General features: G+C 42.4%; 1 protein-coding gene across 1 annotated transcript; it reads left to right on the forward strand.

Annotated features, from left to right (window-relative positions):
* The first annotated feature begins 1,800 nt into the window (after positions 1-1,800).
* On the forward strand, positions 1,801-17,934 carry brwd3 (bromodomain and WD repeat domain containing 3). The gene is made up of 41 exons (XM_027273751.1): positions 1,801-2,090; positions 2,247-2,305; positions 2,409-2,438; positions 2,659-2,718; positions 5,416-5,566; positions 5,680-5,778; positions 5,878-6,038; positions 7,022-7,243; positions 7,507-7,607; positions 7,689-7,759; positions 8,733-8,833; positions 8,926-8,966; positions 9,054-9,158; positions 9,255-9,405; positions 9,497-9,631; positions 9,720-9,848; positions 10,760-10,985; positions 11,070-11,210; positions 11,321-11,501; positions 11,592-11,685; positions 11,786-11,956; positions 12,065-12,138; positions 12,217-12,409; positions 12,503-12,613; positions 12,700-12,807; positions 12,922-13,046; positions 13,138-13,220; positions 13,306-13,417; positions 13,545-13,606; positions 13,969-14,124; positions 14,210-14,330; positions 14,429-14,554; positions 14,640-14,718; positions 14,810-14,860; positions 14,948-15,082; positions 15,173-15,325; positions 15,414-15,583; positions 15,845-15,933; positions 16,825-16,965; positions 17,051-17,510; positions 17,769-17,934. The coding sequence occupies exons 1-41, from the start codon at positions 2,057-2,059 to the stop codon at positions 17,932-17,934; spliced, it is 5,178 nt and encodes a 1,725-aa protein (XP_027129552.1). The 5' UTR covers positions 1,801-2,056.
* Positions 17,935-17,958: the final 24 nt, after the last annotated feature.

Below are 17,958 nucleotides of genomic sequence, written 5' to 3' on the forward strand. Positions count from 1 at the left end.
TATAACCTACACAATAAACACGAAAAACAATCAACCTTCAAAACAGACAAGTACTGAGGATAAAACTGGCATGATATATAAAAAGAGTATTGTAATGTAAAGTGACCATAGTGTAAGAAATATTGCAAAGAAAGTGACCATGATACAAATAATATTATTATTGCAAGAGTTCTTGCATGTCTGTGTATGTCTAATCATTTAATACTGAAAATATTTGGACTAGTACAAGTTTTATATCTGAATTTTTTATCCTATTCAGATTAGATTAGATATATTTTATTCGTCCCACCATGTGGAAATTTACTTGTTATACAGCAGCAGAGGAAAGTGTAGCATACACTACAGAATTAGAAAAAAGTAGAAAAGGCAAAAAGAAAACAAAAAAACACAATAAACAGACAGAAATATCTATAACCTACACAATAAACACGGAAAACAATCAACCTTCAAAACAGACAAGTACTGAGGATAAAAGTGGCATGATCTATAAAAAGAGTATTGTAATGTAAAGTGACCATAGTGTAAGAAATACTGCAAAGAAAGTGACCATGATACAAATAATAACAGAGTTCTTGCATGTCTGTGTATGTCTGATCTTTTAATACTGAAAATATTTGGACTAGTACAAGTTTTATATCTGAATTTTTATCCTATTCAGATTAGATTACATTACATTAGATTAGATATATTTTATTCATCCCACTACAGGGAAATTTACTTGTGACAGCAGCAGAGGTAAGTGTAGCATACACTAGTGAAATTAGAAAAAAAAAACAAAAAAAAAAAAAAAAAAACACAATAAACAGACAGAAATTAAACAGACAGAAATATCTATAACCTACACAATAAACACGAAAAACAATCAACCTTCAAAACAGACAAGTACTGAGGATAAAAGTGGCATGATATATAAAAAGAGTATTGTAATGTAAAGTGACCATAGTGTAAGAAATACTGCAAAGAAAGTGACCATGATACAAATAATAAATATTATTACAAAAGCTCTTGCATGTCTGTGTATGTCTGATCGTTTAATACTGAAAATATTTGGACTAGTACAAGTTTTATATCTGAATTTTTTATCCTATTCAGATTAGATTAAATATACTTTATTCATCCCACCACGGGGAAATGTACTTGTTACAGAAGCAGAGGTAAGTGTAGCATACACTACAGGATTAGAAAAAAGTAGAAAAGGCAAAAAGAAAACACAATAAACAGACAGAAATATCTATAACCTACAACAATAAACACGAAAAACAATCAACCTTCAAAACAGACAAGTACTGAGGATAAAAGTGGCATGATATATAAAAAGAGTATTGTAATGTAAAGTGACCATAGTGTAAGAAATACTGCAAAGAAAGTGACCATGATACAAATAATAATAATATTATTATTGCAAGAGTTCTTGCATGTCTGTGTATGTCTAATCATTTAATACTGAAAATATTTAGACTAGTACAAGTTTTATATCTGAATTTTTTATTCTATTCAGATTAGATTACTGTAGATATACTTTATTCATCCCACCACGGGGAAATTTACTTGTTACAGCAGCAGAGGAAAGTGTAGCATACTACAAAAGTAGAAAAGGCAAAACAACACAATAAACAGACAGAAATTAAACAGACACAATAAACACGAAGAACAATCAACCTTCAAAACAGACCCGTACTGAGGATAAAAGTGGCATGATATATAAAAAGAGTATTGTAATGTAAAGTGACCATAGTGTAAGAAATATTGCAAAGAAAGTGACCATGATAATAACAGAGCTCTTGCATGTCTGATCGTTTAATACTGAAAATATTTGGACTAGTTTTACATCTGAATATTTTATCATCATTCATTCTCCTCAAAACAAAAACAAACCCAGTCCAGTGCGGCATTGTTTCACTGGAGGGCGCTAACACAAAGCACCAGGTGGTCTGAGGGAAACAACTCGAGAGAGAGGAGGAGGAGGCCAACTCACCTAGCCTGTTAGCTACCCGGCGGCTAACGAGCATTGAGCTAAGGCATCAGTTTGTCTTAATGTCGCCTGTCTCATCAAGTGATGGCGAGAGAGCAGCCTTCACAAACCGAAGCTGGTGAGTGCAGACTGTCCCCTTTATTTTTTAATCCGAGATGACACATTTCAGCCTTTTTAATTTAGCACAGCTTAGCAGCGAGCTAAGCAACCGAAGAAAAAGAGAGGCTAGTTATCGTTAGCTCGGCTCAGTCACACTCTCCTCTCTCCTTTGCAGAGCTGTATTACCTCATTGCCAGGTTCCTGCAGTCTGGACCTTGTAAAAAAGCAGCACAGGTAACACCCCCTGAAAATAAACAATATATTAATATTTATAAGTCGTCTGTGTGTATAAGTAGCAGGTGTTAGCCGCTAATGCTACGCGTGTGTCTGTTGTTAGATCCTGGTGGAGGAGCTGGAGGAGTATGAGGTAAGGACCAGCTGGACCTTTGCTCGTGTTTATATTCTCACATGTGTGTCTGCCTACTTTGCTGCTATATTTAGGGCGTGCAACTTTTTTTTTTTTTTTTAATAACTATCGCTCCAAAAAGAAAATGTGCGGCGTTGCAGAGCCCCGACAATTAAACTAGCAGCTTGTGTTGCCATCTCGCTAAACGCGGCTTGTGTGTGTGTGTTTTTTAAACTTTAAGTTGGTGCCTGAACGATGGAGCTGGGACGGGAAGAAATACAAGCGGACCTTCCAGGACTGGGTGAGCGTGGATGTCATAATTAACTTTTTTTTTTTAATAAAATGACGCTTATAAGTTATATTTTAATCCACATAAAAATCGTAGTGGGTGTTTGTGTTTTTAATTTAATTAACGATCCTCAATAGGCGCGGTGAAAATGCGTTTATATCATTTTAAACGCGTTGAAACATTCATGTCAGGTCGGGCCTATTGGTAAATAACCATGTAGAGGCTTAAGCTATTGTGTGGGCGAATAGAGACGAGGGCGAGCAGTGATTGGCTGAAACGCTGTCAGTCTACTTGTTAGAGCCAATCAAATCGCAGCTAGGTTTGCGAGCGAACCGGAAGAATAGCAAGAGAGTGTTTTGATTGGCTGAGAGCTTATTTTAGCCCCGCCTCTTTTCGTCTCCGCTCCCGCCCCCTCGCTCGATTGTTTTTCAGCTGGCCGCGGTATAAAAAAGAGAAATAATCATTATTAATCAAACAAAGGAAGATTAAAATGAGTTTATTTATTTTGGATTAACTAGATAGTTATGTGCTTGTGTGTAACTCGCACAGCTGTTTGAATTTTATCATGTAAAACTGTAAAAATTAACACCTATTATCATTATTATTATTATTTTGATTAGATTAAATTATATTAGATTATATTAGATTAAATATACTTTATTTATCCCACTACGGGGAAATTTACTTGTTACAGCGGCAGAGGAAAGTGTAGCATACACTACAGAATTAGAAAAAAGTAGAAAAGGCAAAAAACAAAAAAACACATTAAACAGACAGAAATATCTATAACATACACAATAAACACGGAAAACAATCAACCTTCAAAACAGACAAGTACTGAGGATAAAAGTGGCATGATCTATAAAAAGAGTATTGTAATGTAAAGTGACCATAGTGTAAGAAATATTGCAAAGAAAGTGACCATGATACAAATAATAATAATATTATTATTGTAAGAGTAGTGCCCATAATAAAAATAATATTACAAAATTAAGTGACCATGATTATAAATAATAACTGCAGAGAGAGAAAACTAAGAGAAATAATGAGAATTAAACAAACAAAGGAAGATGAAAATGAGTTTATTTATTTTGGATTAAGTAGATAGTTATGTGTGCTTATGTGTAACTCGCACAGCTGTTTGAATTTTATCATGTAAAACTGTAAAAGATTAAAACAAATTGTTATTATGATATGATAAATAGCTTCTATGACAAATGTTTAGATGCAGACTTTCACACTAATCGAGGCAGCATAACGATAAGAAACAACCACAGTGCTGGGAAAATAGATCCACAGTTTTCTGTCATCATGCATCCTGTTTTTATTTCTTTTCTTTTTTTAATGTGACTTTTAATAGAGATAAATCGGTAGGGCAGGCATATGGTACCAGTTTGTTAGATTAGATTAGATTCAACTTTATTGTCATTGCACAAAGTAACAAATACTTAGAGAACAAAGTGCAGAGTATGTACAAATGAACAGGATATATAAATATAAATGTAGTGCAGGTGAGCCATGGGATATTTTCATTTAATTCATTTAATGGGACCATGTACAGTATTAAACATAAACGATTACATTTGATGTACTGCACCAGAGTTAGCTTACAGCTACTTTTCATCTGCAGTCCCTTCGGCAGACACATTACAGCACAATAACAAACAGTACAAAGCAAAAAACACACCGGACACATGATACAAAATACAAAGTTACACGCAATAGCACATAACATACACCCACAATGTCAGTGGCTACAGAGCTGAGTATATTTAGCAGACTTTTTCTTTGGTTTTAAATGTACTGATGGAACTGCAGCTCTTTATATCGTCAGGTAGGGCTTTCCACTGAGTTGTGGCTTTCGCTGATTGCCCAAATGCAGAGCGACGAAATGGTATGGTACAATCTCGTACAGAGGATGTTCTGGAGGATCTAATAGAGCTTACTGAGCGAGTACAATATACAAATGTTATAGAATATATATACAGCATTAGCAGCATGGACAAGTTGAGATGAATATACTAACATATATATTTTTGTATATATAAGGTTTGGTAGTAGCAGCAATAGCAGGTAGAGGGGGGAAAAGTAATTATATGTATTATGTACACAATTTTATTTAATTTTAATATTTTATTATTATATAGTGCATGTGAAGGACTTGGTAGCATTATAGAAAAATAAACAGATCTGAAGTAAATATAGGCATCAATGCACAGTATACACTATATATATATATATATACACACACACACACATGATATATGCAGTTGGTATAAGTATTAAGTATATATTGCTGTTATATTGGTACCGGTGTGTGTGTGCTGATGGGTATCAAGAAAATGCAGTACAAAAATGTCTCAGATTGTGTCTCTATTTGTACATATCAGTTCACAAATACTTGCAGAAGAATCTCAAAAATATTTATGACGTCTCTCAGCTTATGTATCACTGTCAGATTTTGAACTCTTCAAATGATTGTGGTGCTGGCTGTTTAATCTGTTAGACAAAGCTGGTGTTCCTTTAATTTCTTTTTAGTTTTTGAGAATATATCTGAGATGATAATGTTTTGATGTTTTGTTTATAATTAACTAATAAAGTTAATAAATTATCTGTTCTTCTTCTTCTTCTTCTTCTTCTTCTTCTTCTTCTTCTTCTTCTTCTTTTTATAAATGCTATTATTAAAAATTTGTGTGTGTTTCCTTGCAGATGATTTTGAACCAACACATTCCTGCAGACTATCTGCTCCGTGTTTGCCAGCGGATCGGCCCACTTATAGAGAAGGAGATCCCACCTAGTGTTCCTGGAGTCCAGACACTCATGGGGCTGGGAAGACAGTCTTTACTGCGTACCACCAAAAGTGAGCCCTTCTTTCACATCCACCACAGCTCTTATTTATTTCACAGACAGTGCTGTTGTAATTTTTTAGATTTATTGAGTTTGTGTGGTTAATTCACTGTCTGTGTAATTTAGGTTGTAGCCACAAAGTATGCAGTGGTTCAGCTGTGGCTGCACTCCACCGAGGACGTCCACCAGAACCCCCAGTCAGCAGTGGAGATCCTCCCAATATCGGTGTGTGAAGCTTTTAATATCTATTAAAAGGAACAAAAATCAATTAAATCAACTCTGCTTTAACTTCCAGTAATCGTTCTTGTGTGTCTTTTTATCAAGTGTCCATCATGGGTGCCCGTCAGACCATAGGCACAGCACGATTCAGCCAGGCCATGCCGTCTTCCTCCTACCAACACATGAAGATACACAAACGTATCCTCGGCCACCTTTCCTCGGTCTACTGTATAGCCTTTGACCGCACGGGCCGTCGGATATTTACGGTGAGTGATGATTTCTGGGCGTGGTGATTATTGCAGCATGAAGTATGTAGCTCCTTCTGTCGAGTCACAGTTAAACAAAATATTCAAATGTCGTAAGAGATAAAATGTAAAGTTGTTGGAAGTACAGCACATGGATAAATACTTCCAGATCATTCTGTGAAGTTCTATGGAGAAACCTTTATTTTAGTTTTGTTTAATCTTTTTAATGAATACATTTCAGGATGTTTTTTTTTTTTTGGATTAATGGACAAATACAAAGTATAAAATATGCAAATGTACTAGAATGCAACATCCTTTTTGACCTATATTTAACTGAATACAAACACAAGATATTTCAGGATCGAGCTGAGATTGCTGGAGTTTTTGTATAAGTATACATTCAGTCTGAATTTGATCCCTGCGACACGTCACAATAAAGTTGGTAACCCTCTACAGGTAAACAGATTAATTGGAAACAGGTGATAGTGTCATGCTTTGGTATGAAGGGGGAATCCTTGAGAGTCATTTACAAACGGATGGGACGAGGAGAACATTTAATGGGAGCTATGGGCAGAAATGGAATATAGTACGCATAAGTAGGTTTTAGTAGTATATATCAACCTAAAAATAAAAATTATTTTGTTTTCATAAACTTCAGTCATGTTGAACCACTGTGTTTGTACAGAAACCCAGAACAGACAAACCAAACGCCAACTCTAGATGGGACCTTTTTGTGATTGTTACAAGTTTCAAGTCCACTGTAGTTTCTCCTTCATGCTTAGAACAGGAACAGCAGGGTGAGGCGAGCAGCGTTCAGTTGGTTGCAATCTGCAACTTCACCACTAGATACCACTAAATCCTACAACACTGCACCTTTTTAAGAACGTTTGTCAACACACCGTTTCAGTGAATTTACAGATGTCACTGTCTACAATCCAAAATGATCCAAAAGATTCAGAGACAAGACCGACATTGACAATCTTATTTATTTGTTCCATCTTCAGGGTTCTGATGACTGCCTGATAAAAATCTGGGCCACAGATGACGGACGGCTCCTGGCAACACTCCGTGGCCACTCAGCAGAGATCTGTGACATGGCCGTCTGCTACGAGAATACACTCCTTGCCTCAGCGAGCTGTGACAAAACCATCAGAGTGTGGTGCCTACGCACCTGTGCACCCATCACTGTCCTGCAGGCTCACGGTGCCTCCATCACATCCATACAGGTGAGACAGATGCAAGCTTTATTCAGAAATGGAAGTAGTAGAAAAAGAAGAAGTGCTTTATTAATTCTTCTGTTATTTTATTTTATTTCATGGTGGGCAGGAATCATAAAATTACCCAGATCATACACCCTAATGCAAGTTTTACTTCATTTAATCCAGACTTTCTGTCCTTTACTGCACCATGTCAGTGAATTATTTGTTAAGTGTAGTATTGTGTTAAATGTTGGTCACTAACCAGCACTGACTTTCTATCTCTTTTGTAGTTTTGTCCTGCTGTCAAAGGGACGACGCGGTACCTGGGCTCCACCGGTGCAGACGGCATGGTGTGTTTCTGGAAGTGGCACTCGATCAGCATGAAATTCAAGTAAGTGGTAAAAACATCTGTTTTTTTCAGCTCTACTGCTTTCAGTAAATGGGAATAACGGCAGCTTTTATGTTTCCTCAGTGATCAGCCAGTGAAGTTTATCGAGCGGTCACGTCCTGGAGTGCAGGTCTCCACTTCCTCCTTCAGCAGCGGTGAGTGGATAGAAAAGCAAATCCAGACGACTAATGACAAACCTTTTTGGATAATGTTGTTTTTCTGTTCTTGCAGTGAATTATTGTGAAGTGCTAGCACCAATAGTTTTTATGCTTCAGCATTAACTCAGTAAATGAACAGGGACTCTGAGTGTGACGATGTAATTTCACAATAACTGCTAAAGATGTTCCGATTTTTAATTGCTGTATACCAACCTCATATGATTACTGTCGTTGTCGTCTAAAACATGAAACAACATGAACAAATGCAGAGCTCTGGCTGACATTAAACTACCAGAAATCAACTCTTCTTTGTTGCTTTAAAACAGCAGTTATCAACCCCCAGTTGCAGCACAACGCAGATGATCCACTCTACTCTGTCTTATTGTTTAGTTCTCGTTGCCTTTTGTTGGTTTGGGTTGGTTAGATTGATTATGGTTATGGTGATTATATCAGTATAAGCTAATCAGAGTCAGAGGATAAGCTCGTTAACCCGGGGGAAAAAGGCAAAAGGGACGCTGCTCTGTTTCTGGGCTAATCAGTCACAGGCTCTGTGTGCAGACAAGCATGCGCTCAGATACCTGATTCCACATTTTAGGCACATTTCAGCCATTTACCTGATACCTATACCAGTATTGGGCAGCTCTAATAACTGCGGGCAAATTGTTATGAAATAGGCAGTGTATATTTGCAAAGGGCACTCCCTTAATAATAAAGAGACAGCGGGGGAAACGCATCCCTCAATCACAGCCAGCTTCACGTTAGATAGAGAGAGAGAGATGGATACTTTATTTATCCCGAGGGAAATTCAACATTTTGTACTTCACTATAGATAAACAAGTGTGCAGACAAACAAATTAAACAGAAGAAGGGGGGAAGTCATGGTACAAATCAAAAATAGTCATAGACAGCATTGCTATATTGTTGCAGACTGAATGTGTTCTTGTTATTCTTACGTGTTTACTCTTAATAGGTGGTATGTTCATGGCTACCGGTGGCACTGATCATATGATCCGGGTCTACTACCTTGGTGCTGAAACTCCTATGAAGGTCTCAGAGATGGATGCTCACACGGTAAGAAACAAAGCGCAGTAGCTGCATGTTTAGACGTCATCAGACGAGGTGTCTGTAACGTAAACACGTCTTTGTCGTTTTCTGTTTTTTAGGATAAAGTTGTTGTCGTCCAGTTTAGCAATAACAGTGACAGGTGAGTGTGTTTACACAGACTCCAGACTGTTTTTTTTGTGTGTTTGGTTTTCAAGCCTCTGACAGTTAAATGTGTGTACGTGTTCAGCCTAAGGTTTGTGAGTGGCAGTCGAGACGGCACAGCGAGGATTTGGCATTACCAGCAGCAGGAGTGGAAGAGTGTCACGTTAGACATAGCTGCCAGGCTGCCTGGGTAAGAGAGGAAACAGTATTAGAGTTTCACGGTGCCTTTTCTGTCTTTGTAAGCTGCTTTTGGTGTTTCATGTCACAATGGGATGTTTTCCTCCAGGAGTACTGTCGCCAATGGAGACGATAAAACCAAGCTGGTGGTGACCATGGTGGCCTGGGACCGTGCAGACAGAACCATCATCACAGCAGTGTCAAACTACCTGCTCAAAGTGTGGAGCACGACCACCGGACAGCTGCTGCATGTTTTATCTGTGAGTGGAGGAAGCTTTTCTTCTGCTTCTACGAAAAAACACTCGTTTCTGACTGCCTAACTAAAAAATCTTTCTGTTCTCTCTGTTCAAGGGTCATGATGACGAGGTGTTTGTGTTGGAGGCTCACCCATTTGACTCCCGCATCATGCTATCTGCTGGCCATGATGGCAACATTTACATGTGGGACCTGACCAAAGGAGCCAAGATCCGCAACTTCTTCAACATGGTAACAGATGGAGAATAAAAAAAAAATCAGTAAATTAACCAAAAGTTTGTTGTTGTTTTTTGTAACATATTCACATATTTGTTTCCAGATTGAAGGGCAAGGCCACGGTGCTATTTATGACTGCAAGTTCTCAGCTGATGGGCAACATTTCGCCTGCACTGACTCACACGGCCATGTGCTTATCTTTGGCTTCGGCTGCAGCAGACCATATGAGAAGGTAACAAAACACAGCGGTTGGCTAAAACATATTTATATCACCCAATCAGTTCCTATGTAACAACATTCAGGATCACAGCAGTGAGACGGCATGGTGGATTTGTGATTCTTTAATCATAAGACCTGAAATGATAAGATCATTTAAGATAAACTTTATTGATCCCACACCGGGGAAATTCACTTGTTATAGCAGCTCACAAGATGGATAAGAATAATATTCATAAATTTGTGTGCCCTGGTCGCTCAACTGGTAGAGTTGATTCCTCCCTTACAAAAAGCTAAGTCCTTCCTGCAGCGACCTAGTTTCAAGCTCCTTTGCTGTGTGTCATTCCCCCTCTGTCTGATCTCACAAGTTGAAAGCCATCCAGAGTTAACAGTGAGTCTGAAGTGAGTCCATTCAGGCACATTTCTGCGATGCTACACTCTCCATACTCCCTCTATAGCCTGGTTAGTGCCATTAGCTCTTCTATCTTATTGGGAGGAGATCTTACATTCCCCATGATAACAGACGGTATGCATGGTTTGTACTGCCTTTTACGCTCCTGGCACTTAGATGCAGGGATCACTGGTCTTTCCGCAGGCAGGATGCTAGTTGCTGCCTATAGTGCGGACAGCTTTTTTTTTTAATGGGTCACCCTTATCATAAAGTAGTCTGTGTAACAGAAAAAAGGCAAATCACTAATCTTCATACACTGATGGTGAGACTAAAACTGCTAAAATAGTAAAAACACAGAAGTGTTCAGATGTTCATGGCAATATCTTTGCCAAATTGCCACAAAGATCCTTCTGAAGTCCCGTAGGAAAGACTATTAACCGTCAAGAAGCTCTCTTTTGTATCTTCCTGTGTCCTGGTCTGCCCTGCGGAGAATTTTATTTAATTGTCAGCACAAACGTACTCTTTATTCGTTCCAGATTCCCGACCAGATGTTTTTCCACACGGACTACCGGCCTCTTATCCGTGACTCTAATAACTACGTCCTGGACGAGCAGACGCAGCAAGCCCCGCACCTCATGCCTCCGCCCTTCTTGGTGGACGTCGACGGGAATCCTCACCCTCCTCACTATCAGCGCCTCGTGCCAGGACGAGAGAACTGCAAGGAGGACCAGCTAGTACCCCAGCTCGGATACATGGCAAACAGTAAAAACCTGCTCCTTTGTTACTTGTACAGAACACTTGCACATTTTGAAATATACCTGACTCAAGATCTGTTTTGTTGCTCAGGTGACGGAGAGTTGGTTGAGCAGGTACTTGGCCAGCAGACGGCAGAAAACCGGGAAAGCATGTTGGACAATCTCATCAGGCAGCTGCAGAATGAGCAGGACGAGCGTCAGAACGTAGAAGAGGAGGCTGACGGAGCAGAGGGTTTGTTTCATTTTTTACGTTAGTGAGTAATTGTAGCTCCATGTTGCCAAAAATGCCAAATTTCCCAAGTTATAAGATGTCAAACAGACTAATTTCTTCTGTATTTTTAGCTGATGATGCAGCAGGGATGGTGCCCTCCTCCCCGGCTGCTGGCCCACGTCGAAGTGGACAGGTGGACGGGGTTTGGCAGATGCAGCACAACGCCCTGCGCAGCCAAGTGGCCACCGAGAGGGACCTGCTGGCTTGGAGCCGCAGAGTGCTGGTCAACGAAGTGCCACAAGGGATATTCAGGTGAGGGGAGAGGCGGGAATTTCATTAGATTAAAGGATAAGAAGTGGGCATATTTTTGATTATCTGATTGTTTTTTTTAAATTTCATTAGAGTTTTGGAGGATTGCAGACAAGCCAAAGGCGACATGGAGTGTTCTTTATATAACGCCGAGAGGAAGAAGAAACCAGTAACCTGCACACCCAAGGTACGCTCTTCTTCACACTACACAGCTCAAGTCAAAGATGCGATCTATGTCCACCCATTCATGCTCTCCTCATTCACCGTCCTCCGTCTGCACGTTGCAGAGCGAAGCCCTCACTTCACGCCTCCGCTCCCTGCGGCCCACCAAGAAAAAGCAGCAGCGCCACGCCTATCAGACCCGCTCAGCTCAAGTCCGCCGTCCAGGGACCAGAAGTCGAAATCAAAGCAATCGCCGCAACTCTGATAGCCAGGCGGAGTCGGACAGTGATGGAGAGGTGCGTCTTTCTACTAGACATGTCCAGACACGACCTGCAGAGTCTGCAAAAGCTTTTTAAAATGAAATATCGGACATTATTTTATCATGTTTCTCTTTTTGTTGACAGGCAGCAGAACAGGCGGAGCAGAGCGAGGCCTCCTCTGATGGAGAAGCTCGGTGGCAGAGCGAAAGCAGCTCCAGGTAAATATCTTTGACCAAGCTGTGTTTTCCAGATGTGCTTATAATCGCCCAACTAACATCACCCCTTTTTATTCTCAGTGACGCCTCCAGCGAATATTCGGATTGGACGGCCGATGCTGGGATCAACCTCCAGCCACCGAAGCGATCGTCCAGGAGGCCCGTACAGCCTCAAGGCTACAGCAGCTCAGAGGAGGAAGAAGGAGACGACAAGGCAAAGGAGACAAAGAAGAAGGAAAACGAGAAGAGAAAGAAGCCCAAGGAGACCAAACAGGTGAGTTCCTGTACTCACATTAACGTTATCTGTGCTCCAGGTTTTAATTACTCGCTGTAGCCTAACCAGCAAATTGTGTGTGTATATACCTAGAAAGCCACGTCCTCTCTGGCTGGACTCGACGCGGAGGAGTGGCTGCCACCGTCGTGGATAATGGAGACCATCCCACGGCGCTCTCCTTTTGTTCCACAGATGGGGGATGAGGTAAGGAGTGTCACTCCACACACTAATATCAAACAGAAAAATACATTACAGACATTTTTAATCACGGTTCTCCTGTCCTCCTACAGCTCATCTACTTCAAGCAGGGCCATCAGGCCTACGTCCGGGCCGTCCGCAGGGCCAAGGCCTACAGCATCAACCCTCAGAAACAGCCCTGGAACAGACTCAACCTCAGGGTGAGATTCTGTCGGTCTGTCAGTCCACCACACAGACTGAGAGACTTTGCACAATGCCTGATTTGGTCTGAATACAGCTTACCTTTTTTACTGATTTGCTTGTGTCCTCTTCAGGACCAGGAATCTGTGAAGGTGGTTGGAATCAAATATGAAGTGGGACCTCCGACACTCTGCTGCCTAAAACTGGCTTTCTTGGACTCAGTCTCAGGGAAGATGACCAACGACTCTTTCTCCTTAAAGTGAGCATCTATCTACAGTAAATACAGCACAAGATAATTAATGTGCATTTAAGCAATGTGAATTTCACTCCTTCGTCTCCGCTCCCTAAAGGTACCATGATATGCCTGACGTCATAGATTTTCTGGTGCTGCAGCAGTTTTACAACGAGGCGAAAGAGCACAACTGGCAGCCAGGTTAGTCATCTGAAGTGACATTTTTTACGGCTCACGTTTATTGTTGCAGGCAGTCCTTCACTTACGTTCGATCCCGTCTTCACAGGTATGAGGTTTCGCAGCATCATCGATGACGCCTGGTGGTTCGGCTCTGTGGAGGACCAGGAACCTCTGCAGCTCGAGTATCCAGACAGCCTGTTTCAGTGCTACGCAGTGAAGTACGTCTGTATGATTTTCTAGCAGCTTTGCCACGGTCACTGTTCATCTAAGCTGAAATAAGGGATTATAATCGTACACACAATGTGGTAAAATAACTAAGTAATGCTTTTGTTCTTGTTTCATCAGGTGGGATAATGGTGAACGGGAGAAAATGAGTCCATGGGACATGGAGCCAATTCCTGAAGAAGGTCAGTATTAATGTGAGGACTACCTCTGACTATAAATCTCAGAACAGACCTCTACTCCTGTCCCTGAAGGTTGGGGGCCCACAGGGCGGCAGCTCCAATGGAGCCAAGGCCCATGGATTGAGGCCCGGCCACCAGATGCTTGGTTGGGAGCTCCCCTTGTGGGTCTAGCTCCATTAAGCTCTCATGATTGGATTCGAACTAAGAGATGGTGTTCTTTAGAAAATATAACATCTAGCTACCTAAATTATTTCAGAAAATGGTTTTATCAGCATAGTTTGCCTGCTAATTATCTGTTCCTTATTGTTTTGTTTTAGTTTTATATATTATTTAACTACATACGGTTCATTTTCTGGCTCCATCAGCTGCGTTACCAGAGCAGGTTGGAGATGGCGTGGAGGTGGCGGAGGAGGAGCTAAAGGCTCTTCTTTACACGCCGCAGGAAGGAGAGTGGGGGGCTCACACACGAGATGAAGACTGTGAGAGAGTCATCCACGGCATTGATCAGCTTCTTACACTGGGTACGACCCCACAGGGTTCAGATATTTGTTAGTCTTGCCTCTTTTCACGTGTGCCGTGTTTGATCTCACTCCTGTTCGTCTGCAGAGGTAGCCAAAGCATTCGCGTTACCGGTGAATCTGCGGGACTACCCTCTGTACTGCACTGCGGTGGCTTACCCCACTGACCTCAGCACCATCCGCAAACGACTGGAGAACCGCTTCTACAGGTGGAGCAGCACACATCGCCTAAGTCACTCACGTCATTCTCCTCCGTAAAATTTAAAGTGTTGACACATTCATGTGTGGGTGTTCTTCTCTGCTGCAGGCGGATCTCTGCGTTAATGTGGGAGGTGCGCTACATCGAACACAACGCCCGCACTTTCAATGAACCCCAGAGCCCCATTGTAGCAACCGCCAAGGTGGTGACTGACGTTCTCCTGCACTTCATCGGGTAAGACAGGCAAGAGTTCTCGCCTCCTCATTGATCAACACTCCTGTACACCATTCTGAATCCTTGTTTCCTGTGTCTCCTTCAGGGACCAGAGCTGCACAGACATCACAGATCTGTACTATAAACTGAGGTGTGAGATCAGCAGCGGAGGAGAAGAAGCTGAAGTGAGTTTTTGTTTTGTACGTTCTGCTGCTTGTTCCTTTAGATTGTTTTTGCTGCGAGTATTCATTCAGGTTTGTCCGTGTTCGTCTGCAGGCTGAGTTGGATGTCGACTCTGACACTCCAGGAACATCTACGGGACATCGCGTAAGTCCAGTGTACTGCAACAAACCATCTTAGACCGTTGCAGACTTGAAATGATCTGCGGGAGCTCATTTAATTTTCATCTGCCAGGGATCCAACCTGAAGCGTGGTGTGGTTTTGGATGTGAAAGCATGGCGTGGTCAATGCCGAGAGCTTCTGCGTCGAATGATCGCCTCGCCGGATTCAGAACCCTTCAGGCAGCCTGTAGATCTCTTCGAGTATCCGGTAAGACAACCTGTAACACTTGAAATAAAATCATAAATGCATGTGACATCTCTACGAGTACCTGAACTGTTCTCTACCTGGTTTATTCAGGACTATCGAGACATCATCGACACTCCCATGGACCTGGGTACGGTGTCAGAGACGCTGGTCGAGGGAAATTATGTAAACCCGATGGAGTTTGCCAAAGACGTGCGACTCATTTTCAGCAACTCCAAAGCGTACACGCCGAACAAGAAGTCACAGGTGAAGGAGAATTAAAAGAAGCTTTTAAGAAAAGTCCGGTAAAGTAGTAGCTTCATTAAGGCTTTCTTGTTTTTTTTCCCCCGTCCAGATCTACACCATGACCCTCAGCTTGTCGGCCTTTTTTGAAAAAAACATCATCTCCATCATCTCCGACCACAAGTCGGCCCTTCAGAATGAACGGCGGGCTCGTCAGAGACTCAGTTACAGGGACAGATTGCACAACGGAGGCAGCTCCCCGCCTAACAGTCCATCCCCCAGGTACTGAGCACCATTCATAAACCTGTCACCCGACGCTCCACATTATCAAATGATCAAATCTCTTTCATACCCGAGTACACAGGGTGTCTGCAGCGCCTGAAAATAACTTACATATGCTGCATGTTTTACGCTTTACATACAGTTTTAGTCTTTTATTCCTGGTCTAAAAATGTATTTAAATTTAGGCTCAGGCAGCCTGCTGTTGTATAAAGTAGTTAATTATTCTGAAATGTGTCTTTTTCTCTGTCTCCACATGTCCAGCTCTAAAGGGAAGCACAAGTCAGGGAAGGTGTCGAAGCCAAAAAAATCCCGGACCTCAACCAAGAATCGTTCTCAGAGACCATATCAGGGTATGACTGCAGTGTTGTGGCTTTGTTTATTTTACTTGTGTTGGATGCCAGGAAGGTCTCCTGGTAGAGCATTCACCCTCTTGAAAACAATTCAAAGTCAGTTTCTGTTCTAAATTCAGGACAGAGTATTCACTACAACGTCATGACGAAGCAGTCGCCTGATGTCACTCACCTCTCTTGTCCTTTTTTAGCCCACAAGGGAGAGGTTAGGATGTATTTGTAGACAACAGTATTTGTATTAGATAAGTTAAAGATGAGGTACTTTTCAATTATAAAAGCACTGTAAAATCAGTCTGTTACCTCACAAGTCCTTATATTCAAGGCTGCACTCGCTGTCCACTCGCCAAAGAAACTTTTTTTTTTGTTCATGGTCAGCCAAATTTCTTTAAGGTTACCGTTTCCGCCTGGAACGCAGCACAAGATCGATTTGATACCAACACAAGATTGATTAGATACCAAGCTTGAGCTTTTTGCTTTTTATCGTCCCCGCTGTCTCATCTCTCTCGTCCCAATATCCTGTCTGTCGTCAGCTGTCACTTTCAAAATAAAGGCAAATATAAAGTAGTCATTACCCAATGAGAAAAGTATTCTCTTCACTCTAAAAGTCTGACCAGCTCAGCAATAGTTGAGCCTGGTTCAGCTTTTTTGCTCGACATCCCTGCATTCTTTGAATAATTTTTTTGCCGAGCGCCTCACATTGTCGCCCCCGCAGGATTGCCGGCTGGCCTCCGTTCAAATAAACGAGAGGGCCACCAGTTTTTACAGATTTCTTGTAGGTGATCTGCACTTCGTATTATGTCTTTTGCTGTTCTGGCAGTAGATTTATTCTCCTTTTTATAAAGTTCTGATATGTTTATAATGTATGTATCCATCCATGTGTCATTGCTTCAGCTCAGCACAGCAGCAGTGTAGCAGAGGAAGAAGACATCCAGCCTTCTTCCCCAGGTTCAGGGACAAGCAGTGAGAGCGGGAAGAGAAATGAAGGGCCACATCGGGTGACTCGCAGCCAAGCAACTCCGGTGAAGAAGTCAGGTAAGACAGGAAGTACTCTGTTACACCTTTCATCTGACTGTGACGCCACAGAAACTAACTCGCCGTCCTCTCGTGTTGCATTCAGGCCACCGTAACGCGCATCTCAGCAACGGCTCCAGGCAGCAGCACAGGCAAGAAGCGCCGCAGTCCGAAAAGGAGGAGGAGGCGTCGGGGTCCAACAGCTCCTCGTCAGGGTCTTCCTCTTCATCATCATCATCATCCTCTTCCTCATCGGACAGCGAGAACAGCTCTGACTCTGAGATGGAGAAGTACGTGGAGGGGGGTGACCACGACTACAGCAAAGCCCCCTGCTTGTCGGTACGCCTCTCGGGGAAGGGGAAGCTGGCAGTTTTAGGGAAAAGGAGACACGATGGAGGAGAGGAGGAGGCACAGAGACCTAAAAGAGCACGAGTGCAGCTGCCGATAGTGCCGGTGCTGCAGGTAAAAGTGGAGGAAGAAGAAGGGGATGAGGAAGAAGAGGAAGAAGAGGAGGAGGAGGAAGAAGAGGAAGAAGAAGAGGAGGAGGAGGAGGAGGAGGAGGAAGAGGAGGAGGAAGAGGAGCAGCAGCAACCGCTGGATGTAAGACATGAGAAGGAGGAGGGAGAAGTGGAGGGAGAGGAGGACGAAGAGGAAGAGGAGGAGCCGGAGGAGGAGGAGGAACCTGAGGAGGAGGAGGAGGAGGAACCTGAGGAAGAGGAGGAACCTGAGGAGGAGGAGGAGGAGGAGGAGGAGGAGCCAGCAGCAGCAGCAGCGCCAGCAGCTAGCAGTGCGAGAGGCAGCCACTGCAAATCTCGGCGGGTCAGCACACGAAACCAGGGCCGCAGGACAGTTCTGTACAGGGACGAGTCGGAGGACGACGGCCACGGGTCGAAGGAAGACCCCCTCAACCTGGGTAGGTCCCGCTCAGGACGGGTACGACGCATGACAGAGAAAGCCCGTGTCAGCCACCTGATGGGCTGGAGTCACTGACACCTCCTCAGACCTCAATAAAAC

This window comes from Larimichthys crocea, chromosome XXII, assembly GCF_000972845.2.
Source record: "Larimichthys crocea isolate SSNF chromosome XXII, L_crocea_2.0, whole genome shotgun sequence".
NCBI classification, from domain to species: Eukaryota; Metazoa; Chordata; class Actinopteri; family Sciaenidae; genus Larimichthys; species Larimichthys crocea.